This window comes from Poecile atricapillus, chromosome 28, assembly GCF_030490865.1.
Source record: "Poecile atricapillus isolate bPoeAtr1 chromosome 28, bPoeAtr1.hap1, whole genome shotgun sequence".
Taxonomy (NCBI): Eukaryota; Metazoa; Chordata; class Aves; order Passeriformes; family Paridae; genus Poecile; species Poecile atricapillus.
The window spans coordinates 694,685-708,125 of NC_081276.1; the positions used below are offsets into that span (position 1 = coordinate 694,685).

The following is a 13,441-nucleotide window of genomic DNA, read 5'->3' on the forward strand; positions in this document are numbered from 1 at the left end:
TTAGGTGGATTGTGTGGAGGGAGAACAGATGTTCTTGAGGACTTATTTTTAAAACAAAATCACTCTTCAAGCTACAAAATTAGCTCAGAAAAGTCACTCCTTGCCCTGAAAGATGCTTGAACGGAAAACTTCCTGGCATCTCCATTCCCAAAGTGGGTGGGATAAAGGTGCGAGGACAGCTCTGGCTGTGGGAAAGCCACGTCAGGGGGAACTCGGGGTGCTTGGGGGTGTCAGGATCTCTGTGCTGGGCCGTGCAGAGGAACCGGAGCAGCTCAGGAATCCCAGGGTCCCCAAAGGAGGAGTGGGGTGTCCAAGGAAGGCGCTGGGTGTGTCTGTGCTGGCCAAAACAAGGCTGTAAATCCATCTTGGAGAATCCTCTTGGAGGGATCACAGCCAGGACAGCCCTCCCTCCCTTCACCCTGCCAGCCCACAGCTGTCTCCTTCTGGAAACGTCTGTTCCTGTGCAGCAAGCAGCAATTAAAAGTGCCTTGGTTAATTGGCTGACGCAGCCAGGGCCTCGTGGTACAATCGTGGCCTCACGGGATGCGTTGGGTGGGATGAGAATTGAAGCCCTTCTTGTTCCCGGACACCTTCCAGGCTGCTCCAAGCCCCATCCGACCTCGATGCTCCCTCTCACCGTGCTCAGCATCCTCCAGGCCTTCCCTCACAGCTCGGCCATCCTGCTGTCCTCTGTCCCCATGGACGCTTGTCCCAAAGGCACCTTATCCTCGTGGTCCCTCTGCCCCCTGGCCACAGGGCCTCCTGTCCCCAGTGTCCCTTGTCCTATTGTCCCTTGTCCTCGATGTCCCCACGTCCTGCTGTCCCTCCGGGGTCCCCGGGGCTTGGCGCGCCCGGGCTCCTGCCCTCACCCAACATGGCCGCCGCGCCGCCGCCGGGCTGGCCCCTGCCGGCCGCCATAGCCCGCGCTTCCTCTCCAAGATGGCGGCGCCCAGCGGGAGGAGCGGCCGGTGCGCGTGGGCCGCGCTGGTGCCCGCGGCCCTGCTGTGCCTGGCGGCCCGGACGGCCGCGGAACCGGGCACGGCCCCGGGCGCGGACCCGAGCACGGCCGAGTTCGACGTGCGGCCCGGCGGGGAGGTTCATTCCTTCTCCCGGAGCCTGGTGAGCGGCCGGGAGGGAGGGAGCGGGAGCGGAGAGGGTACGTGCGCGTCGCTGATTGGCTGCGCGCCGCGTCACTCATAACTCCTGCGGTGGGGATTGGCTGGGCGCGAGGGAGGGCGGGACTAGCGGGTGGGGGGGGTCCCCGGGGCGAGAGGGGTCCCCAAAGAGGCGGGGGGAGAACGGGGGAACGGGGGGGAACGGGGGTCTGCAGGGGAAGGGGGGGGAACGGGGGTCTGCAGGGGAAGGGGGTCCCGAAGGGGGCTACAAAGGCAGGAGGATCCCGGGGGAACGGGGGTACTCAAGGAGGGAGGGAGCCTCCACAGAGAGGGGGGGTCCTGGAGGGGAAGGAGTCCCCGGGGGTCCCCAAGGAAAGCAGGTCCCCATGGTGGGACAGTCTCTATAGCGAGGAGACCCCCAGGGATGGGGACCTGCCGTGGATAAGCCCCCCAGGAGAAGGGCGGTTTCCAAAGGGATGAGCCAGGGCAGGGAGAGGGGAAGGGGTCTCAGAGAAAGGAGGATCCTCATGGGAGGGGGCTCAGCAAAGGAAGGGCCCCAGTGCAGAACGGAGTGGGGGTCCCTGGGCACCCCAAAAACGAGTCCTCACCCCAGCACTGCAGGCAGGAGGAAATGGCCTCAGGTGGTGCCAGGGGAGGTTCAGGCTGGATATTGGGAAAATTCTTCATGGAAAGGGAGGTGGGGCACTGGCACAGCTGCACTGGGGGGTCCCTGGAGGGATTTAAAGCCGTGTGGATGTGGCACTTGGGGACAGGGCTCAGTGCTGGCCTGGCCAGCGCTGGGGCACTGTTGGACCTGGTGGTCGTGGAGGGCTTTTCCAACCTCAGCAATTCCTGGAGTGTGTGGAGGAAAAGCTGGTGCTGAAGCTCGGCTGCTCCTGTTCCTCTCTCTGGCAGGGGGATTACGGCTGCACCTTCACCTACTCGGCCCAGGGCGGCACAAACGAGGTGAGCAGGGCACGGCCCCTTGGAATCAGCTCCTTTTTCCCATCCTGAGAGGGGAAGAGACTCTGAGCTGTTCTGTGTGGGAGCACAGCCCTGGCTGCGGCGAGGAGGGGGCAGAGGGGGCCAGCAGCGAGTGCTGGGGGTGCTGCTGGGTTATTTTGGAGCTGCTGCTGCTGCAGCTGGAGGGGAGGGATTGCCCTGCAGGGTTCTCCCCACGCTGACTCCGGATCTCTCCTGTGCAGCAGTGGCAGATGAACGTCGGGGTGAGCGAGGACAGCGGGCTCTTCTCCTGCTCCGTCTGGAGGTGTGTCCTGAGCAGGGGGCAGCCACAGGGACCCTTCTGTGCATCTCTGCAGGGAGGGTTTTCCTCTCCCGGGGGTGCTCTGGCTCTGGGGGCTTTTTGTGCAGCTGTTGCTTTATGAATTCTGTGATCTCTGCACAAAAGCTGCAGGAGATCCAGAGGTGGCTGTGGGGGGAGGGAGGGAGCCAGGAATCCTTCACTCCTCTGCACCTCCACCCTCTGTGCCGCTGACAAAGGCTCTGCTTTCTTCTTTCAGGCCCCAAGGGAAGTCTTATCTCTTCTTTACCCAGTTTAAAGCTGAAGTGAAAGGAGCCAAGATAGAGTATGCCATGGCTTATGTAAGTCCCAGCTGATCCCGGGGAAGCAGGAGTGTGGGAGGCTGCTATAAAACATGAATTAGACGTGGAAAACATTTATTAGACATCTGTGCCATAAAATGTGCTCCATCATGTCCCTAATTAGAGACTGGTGGCAGGCAGGAGAGGGGCTGCAGGTGGGCAGGCTGCTCCATTGTGCTCCTGCCCTCTCAGTCACAGGGATTTGCTGGGAGGGGGCTCCAAAGGCACCAGGGCACAAAGGGAGGCTTGGATTGCCTCAACTAATTGCATGTGACAAAGCAAATCAAACCTCTGCTGCTGGTTTTGTCTGGCTCATTCTTCCATTTCCCAGTTTCCAGGGGTGAGGCTTTCACTCACCCCGAGGACACGAGGCCGGGGTTTAATAGGAAACGGTGAAACAGCCAGAGATTTTCCTTCCCATTTCCTCTGTGCACTTAATTCTTCCACGGCACAGAAATCACAGACCCACTCGTTGTCAGTGTGTTGTTTTGGCTTGGTTTGAATGCTGTGGCTTGTTGGACTGCCTCTTACAGCTCCTTCCTTCCTGTTTCAGTCTCAGGCTGCTGTGGGTGCCCAGAGCGACATCCCCTTAAAACAGGAAGAATTTGAGATCACTGAAACAACAGGTCTGAGCCTGAGGGAGCAGTGGGAGAGGGGCTGGGCTGGGGGACAGGCCAGGGACCAGTTTAAACTCAAATATCCCCCAGTGCCGTGGAGCTGGGGGTGCAGTGCTCTCCATCCACCACTGGCAGCTGGATCTCGTGGGTCCCATCCCAGTTAAATTCCGAGGGTAAGGGGGGGCTTTCTCCCCAGCCTGGCCTGTGCAGGAGCGGGAAGAGCAGTGCCCAAACACCCTGGAAAGGGCCCAGTGGGGCAGTTCTGTTCCTGCTTTTCCATCTGCTTCTCTCTCTCTCTCCCCAGTGTCTCACAGGGAAGGCAAGTTCCGTTTCGAGCTGTCCAAACTCGTGATCGTAGCAAAAACCCCCCGTGACGAGCTGTGACCCCCAGGCCAGCCCTGGGCAGGGGGCTCTGCCTGACCAGCGTGGCAGTGAAGGAATTTCCTGCAGGCTTTTGCTTTTGGTTGGCCAAACCTTTTCTGTTTTCCGTACTGAAACGTTCCGGGGACCGACGCGAGGGGGGTTTGGAGGTGAGGACGGATTTGTTCCGCCCTGTGTCAGTGACTCTGTGCTCTGCAGCTGAGAAATCCCACTCCTCCCGTGCCCCTTCCTGCCTGCCTGAGCTGCTGAGCACAGCTCCCTGGAAAGGGGCTCCTTATCTGCCTGCCTGGGAAGAGCCTGCAGGGAGATAAGTGCCTGGATTTAAGCGATTTTTCCCTTGCTGAAGGGAAGTTGTTAACTCTGTAGTCTCTGGAGGGGAGATGGGATTTGTCCCTCCACCAGCTTGACAGGAGGAAATAATTAATTGAGGGGGAGGGAGGGATTTGGCCAAAGCTCTGATTCCATGGCGAGTGTGTGGCTGGGGTGGATCCAGAGCTGGGCTTGGGTGGGGGAAGGCAGAGCAGTTTATTCTGACACAATCAGGAATCAATCCAGGCAACACTTCCACATCTCAGTGCAACCACGGGACTATTTTATACCTACAGAAAAGTGAATTTTTTCTTATCCAGAGTAATAACAGGGAATGTGCAATTCCTTTCCTGAGTAAATGCAGCACAAATAAAGAAATAAAGCATCGTGCTCTGGTCTGAAGCTGCTCTGCTCTGTTCCTCCCCTCTGCACCTGGCTGGACTTTGTTGCTGCTTGGTCGGGAGGAGCTGAGGTGTCCCCCGGGAATCTGGGGGCTGCAGAGGGTTAGGGGGGGACACACAAGAATTCTGGCTGGGCATCCCTCAGCCCCATCCCAGCACACCTGCCAGGATTGCCAGCTCTGGTTTGTGTCCAGCACGCTCCTGACAGCAGCCCAGGGGGGACAGGAGAGGCCAGCCCTGCCCTCCTGAGGGACCAGCAGCAGCTCCTGGTGTTCTCCACACCCCCTGTGAACGGGCTGTGCCCCCAGCCCAGGCTGTGCCACACAATTACCTGTGACAGCTGCAGCCAGGCCTGGGAAATGACAGACACGGGGCCTTTGTGTCATTAATTTGATCTTCTGAGGCTGAGTTATCAGGGCCAGGGGTGAAAGGGAGCAGGAGTGGAGTGCCTGTGCCTGGAGACATCCAGCAGGGAGCAGGAGGCACAAGAAGGCCTGGAGATAAGGCCAGTGGAGATTGTGTGGTGTCCTGGATGCTAAAAGGACACTTCTCAGTGCTCAGGGCCAGGCTCAGTGTGCTGGCAGTGGCCAGAACATCCCTGCTCCAGGCTGTGTCCCACTGCCACCCCTGCTCCTGCTGCCAGGGCTCTGCCTTGGGCCCTCCTGAGCAGGGAGGATGCAGAGGAGCACGTGCTGGGAGCAGGATCTCACAAAATCATGGAATGGTTGGGGTTTGGAGAGGCCTTAAACTCATCCCTTCCCCTGTCCCAGGCTGCTCCAAGCCCTGTCCAGCCTGGCCTTGGGCACTGCCAGGGATGGGGCAGCCTGTGCCAGGGCCTCCCCACCCTCACAGGGAGCAATTCCTTCCCCATGTCCCATCTAACCCTGCCCTCTGGCACTGGGAAGCCATTCCCTGTGTCCACACAGATCCAGGAGCTGCTGGGCCACTGAGCAGGGACAGCACAAAGCCCAGGTCACAGAGAGCCACCACCCCCTGGGGGCAAAGCCAGCCGTCCCCAGGGCTCATTTTGTCACTGTCACCACTGCTGGAACCACCTCGCAGAGCTCCCAGGCCACACAGGTGAGTTTATTGAAATAACTCATCAGGGCTACAGAGTTTGCTAAAAACCAACATCACTCAGTCAAGGGCATGGAAAAGGGATGGAATCCCAGGGGAGCTTTGGGTGACCAGCAAGGGCAGCGCCGGAGCTGCCAGGTGGCACCGGGGGTGGGAGTTGGGTGTTGGGTGGCTCCTGGGATCCAGGGCAGGAGCAGCACCCCCAGCCCTCCCCCAGGCAAGGAAGAATCCTCCTGCTCTCAGGGATTTGTCTTTGAGGACACCAAAGCCAGTGCAGAAGCATCTTCCTGCCTGAGGCAGCGCAAGTCCGGAGCAGGATTTGCTCCCATCGCGTTGTGGAGCTGCTGGAAGAAAAGCACGGAGTTCCACAGCCCTCCAGTCATGGAGACTCAAACTGTTCATCTCAACAATGTCCCACCTGCTCAGAGACACCTCACAGGTGCCTCACACCGCGAGTCTTTGGTTCAGTTTCCCCCTAGAGGGTTACAACAACAGAGTTCAAGGCAAAGAGTCCAAATCCTTGGACTCTGAGCTAAAGGCACTTGGTGGGCAAAGGGAATCAAACTGTCCAGCAGGATCCTGCATCCCAGGATGCCCTGGATGGAGAGGGCTGGGCCCAGCACAGGGAGGGGTTTGCAGACCCTGGGCGAGGGGGAGACAAAGTCAAGAGGTTCAGTGTCTTGGAGAAGCGAGGAGAACACGAGTGAGCGCTGCAGAGATGAAGAGGGGATGGCGAGCCCGGTGAAGGTCAAAGCAGACGTCGCATCTTCGGCCTCACGGGGGGCAGAGTCCAGCTGCCAAGAGCCCACCTGGGCCACCCTCAGATGTTGTCCTCCTCCAGCATCTTGTTGACCCCTTCGCAGATCCTCTTGAGGTGGGTGCGGTAGGGCTCGGCCGGGCCGTACAGCGCCGACAGGAACTCGTAGTCCGCAAAGTGGTTGAAGACGTGGTTGATGCGCGAGTGGGACTTGGCCGTCAGGTGCCCGTTGACCGCCTGGTGCAGCAGGTCCCGGCACTCGGTGAGGACGCTGGACATGACCCTGCGGTCGAAGGTGAAGTCTATCTGGTGGAAGCTGACGGCCGTCATGGCCAAGGTGTGAACCTTCTTGCGGAAGCGCTCCATGACCAGCAGCTCCTCGGGGCTGAACTGCCCGTTGCGGTAGAGAACCCCCAGCTTCATCACGATCTTGATGAGGTTTTTGATGATCTTCTGGGCCTCTTTGCGGTTGCGGGTGTACTCCTTGGTGGCCCGGTACAGCTCGTCCAGGATCTCACTGCTGGTGTCGTCGATGAAGGCGTTGGCGATGGTCTTGGTGGCCATTTTGCTCAGGAGCTTCTTCTGGGCCTGCAGGGCCAAGTTCTTGGTGCTGAAGGTGTCCATCTCTGTGAGGGGAGAGGCACACACGGCTCAGTCCCTGCTCTGCTCCGTCCCCATCTCCCCTGAGTGTCCCTGTCCATGGCAGGGCCTGGAGCTCCATGAGCTTTAAGGGCCCTTCCCACCCAAACCATTCCATGATTCCATCATTCCTCACCTCCCCGTGCAGGTTTTTGGCAGGAGAAAGAGCATCCCCAGGCAATGGCGAGACTGAGGGAGCTCCTGGGTGCCAGGGCAGGTGAGAGCTGAGCTCAGCCCCAGCTTTGGTTGGTGGCACCAGTTTCAGGCTGTTGCCACCTTCCTTGTCCCAAACCGTGCAGAGGCTGCAGCGAGCGGGGTGTCCCTACCTGAGCCGTGAGCCTCCATCGCAGTGTCCCTCCTGTCACCGACCCCTCCCTCCTCCCCGTGCAGGAAGGACTCTTGCCCCATGGTTTTAACATTTTTCCTTCCTTAAAACCTGACTCATTTCCTGCAGGGTGAGCTGGGGACAGCCCAGGTGGCAGCTGAGTCACCCCCCGATGCCATGTGCAGCATCCACCCGCTGCTGGCCGCAGCTGGAGCGGCACAGCCGGTTTGCAGCAGCCAGCAATGGCATGGGAGCCCTTTTCCCTGGCACTGGAACACCCACACAAGCTCAGACCTGTTCTGCCGCTGCCCCGGCCTCCTCTGGAGGTGAATAATTCACCCCGACAGGAGCCTCAGCTCCAGCCCAACTCCCACATCCCGGCGGGACCAAATCCATCACCTGGGGCAGAGCACGGCTTTAAACTCTGCTGGGAACGATTAAAACGCCGCCGACCCTGGAGATGCATCTTGGCCTGGGAAACCGCAGAGCTACAAATCACAGGGAGGGGAGAACAGCGGGAAAACAAGCGGGATGGATGGGCAGAGCTGGGAGCTGCTTATGCAAGAGCCTGCACATGGCATGGACAGCCTGGCAGAGCAGGACGGGATCAGCCTATAAATCCATCCCCAGGGAGGGCAGAGGAGATATTTCAGGTGAAGGAGAGGAGATATTTCAGGTGAAGGATGCTGCTGGTGTGAGGATGGGTTGGGATAAATTGCTCATGGAGAGGGAGCAGGTTTAGATTTGATGTTAGGAAGGAATTCTTCCCTGAGAGGGAGCTCAGGCCCTGGCACAGGTGCCCAGAGCAGCTGGGGCTGCCCCTGGATCCCTGGCAGTGCCCAGTCTGTCCCCATCACAGGCAGCTCTGTCATTCCCCTCTGGCCAAGCTGAACATCCCAGACCCCTCTGGGGATCCCCAGTTCTGCTCCCACCGCTCTGCAGGACACCCCAGGCTCGGGAGCAAATCCCAGCTCCTCAGGGATCCCCTGCTGTGGCCGAGCTCCCCCGGGCAGGACGATGGTGCTGAGCCCCGGCTCCCCGAGCACCTCCCAGCCATCAGCTCCCAAAGCCGAGGGCAGCCAAGGCTCCGTGGGGACGAGAATTCTGGGGGCAGTAACGGAGCTGCCGCCTGCAGGGTTATTTACAGCCCTCAGGAAAAACACGGAGGTTTGGAAGCATTTCCTACCATGGGAAAACATTGATTTTTGTCAGCCTGAGCCTCGAGCTGAGGTTCCTGCACTTAATAAGACAAAAATGACAATGCAGAGCCTGGTGACAGCTGCTCCCGGGTCAGGCTGGTGGATTCCCAATGGCTGCATCCGTGAGCGGAGCCTGGAGGGAGGGATGGGCAGGATGGGCAGGATGGGCAGAGGCAGCTCCATCCCCTCTGCCCTGGCTGCGAGGGTGCTCCCTTCACCCATAGCAGGCATCCTGGCCGGAAGGAGCCGGGCTTTGCTGTGGTGTTGACAGCCTGGAATTTCCCTCCCCAGGACCGTGGGGTGCCCTGGGAACGGTGCCTGGACAAATTGGAATTCCCACACCCGAGCTCTCCCTTGTGTGACCACAGACATAAAGCGAGTGCAAACTCCACCTCCAGAGCACATGAAAAATAGGAAGTGCCAAGTCCTGCTCGCAAATGCCAGCTGGGATAATGGATCAACCCTCTGCTCCCTGCACCAAATAACACCCGGCTGCTCACAGCCCTCCCCTGCTCCGGGACCAGGAGCATCGCTCCAGGGGGGAAACTGAGGCACCAAGCATTATGAGGGGGGGTCAAGGGACCCCAAAAGTGGTACAGGCGGGTATGGGGATCCCAAAAATGCAACCAGTTCCCTCTCCAGTGCCCAGGGTCGGTTTCATGGGCTGCTCCCTGCAAAGGCCAAGGAAAGCCAGGCTCACCTCCTGCTGGCTCCCGCTGTGCCAGGACGGTTCCCCCGGCACCTCCACACCACACTCGGCCTGCCAGGACCTGCTGAGTCAGCAGCAGCAGCCGATTTCACCGGAACGAGCCGTTTTCCTGCTGGGAAGGGCCCCACGACCCCATTGTTCACGAGGGGCTGCTATCAGTGCGAGAGTCGAGCTTTGCCCCGAGCAGCCAACTGCAGCCTGAAATAACCCACTTCGCTTCCTTCCTGTCGCTCAAGTTTCCAGCCCGGCTCAGGGCTAGACTGCCCCCCACCCCCTTCTTCTTTTTCATGAAAACGCCCTAAAAAACAGCTTCTTCTTCTTCCGAACTGGAGCAGCCGAGTGCTGCTGTCACCGAGTTCCTCCCTGCTCCGGAAGAGTGTGGCAGGGCTGTGGTCCCAACCGTGGCTTTGGGGACAGCTACAGCCCTTTCTTGGAGGGTTTCCACCCATTTTGGAGGCTTTTGGGGAGTCCTGCAGCCCTGAGCAGTGGTGTGAGGGCTGGGGTGTCCTGGGCCACAGGAGGGTCCCCTGGGGACACCGGTGTGTCGTGCCCATCTCTGGTTTGGCTCTCCCCTCGCTGGCCTTGCACCTCACCCAGCTGTGACCTGATTCCCCCAAAAAACCTCTCCCACCCCGCTGAGGACACAAGCATCAGTGAAAGCTCCTGGCTGAGGGGGGAAGACAGGATCCTGTCACCCTGTGGTCACCTGGCACTGGTGGCACCAGGGCAGAGCTGCCAAGTGAGCGCTGTCCAGAGCTCCTTTATGAAGAGGGGCCAAACCCAGCAGTGACACCATCCCAATTCTCATTTTTACCTTCCCCAAAGACCCCTCTCCCTGCCTGTCCCTTTCACCTGGTTCCCAGCAGCGGCTCTGTGGGCTCGGTCCCCCCAGTTCCCTTGGCAGCAGGTGAATATTTCATGCAGGAAAGGAAAAGCACTTAAATAATTCATGGAGCAGCGCAGAGGGGGAGGCTCCACAAAGCTCCAGCTCAGAGCAGAGGCACCTTTGCCTCCTCTTCCTCCTCCTCTCCCTCCTCCACCTTCCCACCGCGGCCGCAGTAACTTGGATTGTCTTGCTACAAGTTTCCTCCGACATGGAAACATCGTTTCCCATCAGGATTAAACACAGAATAGCGGCGATTTCCCTGGATTTCTCTGCATCCCAGAGGCCGCTTTGGGAAACATCCCCGCTCTGCACCTCCTCATTCCCGGTGTCCCGGCCCCGTGGCTGAACGCCAGGCGGGTGGATGGGATCCCTCTGCTCCGCTCTCCATCCCCCGGCATCGCTTTCCCCGCGCTCCGACCCCCATTAATTAATTAAACCCTCCTGGATTACCGGAGCCGGCTCGGAGCGCCGGGCAGTAACCGGAGAGCCCCGGCAGCGTTCCCAGGCCCCGTTCCCGGCGGGGAGAGCGGAGGAAGAGGAGCGGGAGGAAGGACGCGTGCCGGGGGTTGCCATGGGTGCAAAGAGCAGCCGGAGACGCCGGCCCGGGCGCGTGTGTGCCCAGCGGGGCGAGGCCGGGAGGAGCCGCAGGGTAAACACCTCGAGGGTCCGGGGAAAAGCTCCTCTCCCGGCGAGGTGAGGCTGCGGAGCGGGGACTCTGCGGGAGCAGCGCTCCCGGAGCAGCGCTCGGCATGGCCCCGCCGCTGTTCCCCCTCCTCTGGCACCGGGGACTGAGCTCCCATCCCCGAACCTCCCTCCGCGGGCACCGCTGCGGTGGGAACCCGCTGCACCCACGGGAACGAGACGGTTCTCGGCTTTGCCTGGGAATTCTGATCCGCCCCGGCAGCTCCGACGTGTCTGTGCAAGGAACCGAGCGGCCCCGGCCGAGGGGGCTCCGGCGATGCCAACCCCGGGCGTGGGTGGGGAACCCCCGGCAGCGCTTCCCGTGGGAATGGGATCCCGGGATCCGCGTGGAGCCGGGATCACACACGGCAGGGCTGATTTCAGGATCTGCTCTGGCACCGAGGAATTCCCCTGGGATTACCGTGCCCCGGGGGGCAGGCAGCTGCCAAACTGGAGAGGAGGAGGAGGAGGAGGAATGGAGTTTATTTTAAGGAGAGAAGGAGGAGGAAGAGGAGGAGGAAGGGGGGTTATTTTATGGAGAGGAGGAGGAAGAGGAGGAGGAAGAGGAGGAAGATGAAGAAATGGGGATTTTATGGAGAAAAAGCAGAGGAAGAAGAGGAAGAAGGGGGTTATTTTCTAGAGAGGAGGAGGAGGAAGGGGGGGTTATTTTGGAGCATCCGTCTTCCCTTCCATTTCCTCCTTTTCTTTCTCCAGCTGCCATCAAGCTGCTCTCTCTGGCAGCAACTTCCTTTCTCCTTCGCTCGGAGCAGACGGAGACTTATGGGGAAGTAGAAAACAGAGGCTGGGAGGGGGGAAACTGAGGCCAAACCACCATCCGTCCGTCTGTCCGGCTGCGGCGGGGGCCAGGGCGCATCACATGCTTCCTGCCCCGGGATCAGGAGGACAAAGTCGCTCTGGGAGGGAGGAAAACTCCATGGGACAATTCGGATCCAACACCTCGGAGTCAGCAAAGAACGGCCCAAAATGGCCCAAATCCGTCCCCGCTCCAGGGGAGGATCAGTCAGGGTTGGGAGGTTTTACACCCAGCCCTTGCCCCGGGACGGCTCTGGCCTCTCCAAAGGGATTATTCTTTCCAGGAATCGAGGGATTTCATCCTCTGGAGCGCAGGGGTGGGAGGAGGGACGGGCGATGCTCGAAGCCAAGTGCTGCCATGGGGCACCGGGCCCTCCCTGGCACGTGGGGCCGTGACAGCCCCACGGGGGTGGCTCCGGTGCCTCCTCCCAGCTCCCGTTATCCAGCACCCACCGGCCCCTGCGCTCTCGCATGTCCCTTGGATCTGGGGGGAAATCGCCCTTTCCCCGTGTTTTATCCACCTGGGAAAGCTGAGGCACATCCAGGGGCTGCCGGGGGCAGCTCCGGGCTCTGCGCGTCCCGCAGCTCCCGCCCCCAGCGGCTCCCCAAGCCCTCCTTTCCCCCCGGGGCTCCCGGTGACACCGGGGAGGGGACACACACGGATGATTCCCGGGGTGAGGAACGAGAGGCTTCGCCCCTCAGTGCAAGCACGAAACGGGCCGGTACCGAGCGCACCCGCCCCCACGGACCGGGGAAGATGGGAGGAACCGGGAGGTACCGGGAGGAACCGGGAGGTACCGGGGGATCCAGCCCTTACCTGCAGCCTGCCTCGGGGAGAGCGGCGTCGGGACCGGGACCGGGGCTGCTCCGGTGCCCCCGGTGGGGTGGGGCGGGACGGGGCGGGGCGGGAGGAGCGGGACGGGGCGGGAGGAGGGTCCCGTTTCCCTCGGCGCCTCTCCCTGCCCGGCGGGCCCCCGCAGCCACTACCAGTGCCCGATGTCCTATGTCTGGTGCCAGTTCCCGGTGCCGGTGCCCGGTTCCCGGGGCCGGTTCCCGGCTCTCGGTGCCTGGTTCCCGGTGCCGGTGCCCGGTTCCCGGTGCCGGTTCCCGGTGCCGGTTCCCGGTTCCCGGTGCCGGTGCCGGTTCCCGGTGCCGGTTCCCGGTGCCGGTGCCCGGTTCCCGGTGCCGGTTCCCGGTTCCCGGTGCCGGTTCCCGGCTCTCGGTGCCCGGTTCCCGGTGCCGGTTCCCGGTTCCCGGTGCCGGTGCCCGGTTCCCGGTGCCGGTTCCCGGTGCCGGTGCCCGGTTCCCGGTGCCGGTTCCCGGCGGGTCGGGGCCTCCCGCCCGCGGCCGCTGCCAAGTCCCGCGCGGGGCCGGGAGCGGCGGGGGCGGGGCTGGGGGCGTGTCCAGCGGGCAGCGCCATCCAATGGGAGCGCGGGGCTTGCTACGAAGGAGCCAATGGGAGCGCTTGCACGGGGAGTGGGCGGGGCCTGGCGGGCGCGCCCCCGTGGGTCCCGCGCGCGTGGGCCGGAGCCGGTAACGCGCGGGGGGCGGGCACGGGGCCCCCGCAGCCTGCACGGGGTGACAGGGACACGGGTGGGTGATGGGGACACGGGTGGGTGACGGGGACACGGGTGGGTGACAGGGACACGAGTGGGTGACAGGGACACGGGTGGGTGATGGGGACACGGGTGGGTGACAGGGACACGAGTGGGTGACAGGGACACGGGTGGGTGATGGGGACACGGGTGGGTGACAGGGACACGGGTGGGTGACAGGGACACGAGTGGGTGACAGGGACACGGGTGGGTGATGGGGACACGGGTGAGTGACGGGGACACGGGTGGGTGACGGGGACACGGGTGGGTGACAGGGACACGGGTGGGTGACGGGGACACGGGTGAGTGATGGGGACACGGGTGGGTGACGGGGA

General features: G+C 61.7%; 2 protein-coding genes across 4 annotated transcripts; one reads left to right on the top strand and one right to left on the bottom strand.

The window, feature by feature from the left end:
- The first annotated feature begins 483 nt into the window (after positions 1–483).
- MYDGF (myeloid derived growth factor) lies at positions 484–4,414 on the top strand. Its single transcript, XM_058858785.1, has 6 exons — positions 484–1,119; positions 2,031–2,081; positions 2,321–2,382; positions 2,636–2,717; positions 3,271–3,343; positions 3,639–4,414. The coding sequence occupies exons 1-6, from the start codon at positions 940–942 to the stop codon at positions 3,716–3,718; spliced, it is 528 nt and encodes a 175-aa protein (XP_058714768.1). The 5' UTR covers positions 484–939; the 3' UTR covers positions 3,719–4,414.
- A 795-nt stretch (positions 4,415–5,209) lies between these two features.
- Positions 5,210–12,686, bottom strand: TNFAIP8L1 (TNF alpha induced protein 8 like 1). Of its 3 annotated transcripts, none has more exons than XM_058858784.1 (2): positions 10,468–10,741; positions 5,210–6,885 (listed from the first exon to the last, which is right to left on the bottom strand). In XM_058858784.1, the coding sequence occupies exon 2, from the start codon at positions 6,881–6,883 to the stop codon at positions 6,323–6,325; it is 561 nt and encodes a 186-aa protein (XP_058714767.1). In that variant the 5' UTR covers positions 6,884–6,885; positions 10,468–10,741; the 3' UTR covers positions 5,210–6,322. The 3 variants fall into 3 exon arrangements, with proteins under 3 accessions (XP_058714767.1, XP_058714766.1, XP_058714765.1); XM_058858783.1 differs by lacking the exon at positions 10,468–10,741 and adding an exon at positions 9,123–10,429 and having other exon boundaries at positions 5,211–6,885; XM_058858782.1 differs by lacking the exon at positions 10,468–10,741 and adding an exon at positions 12,329–12,686 and having other exon boundaries at positions 5,213–6,885.
- Between the last annotated feature and the right edge of the window lie 755 nt (positions 12,687–13,441).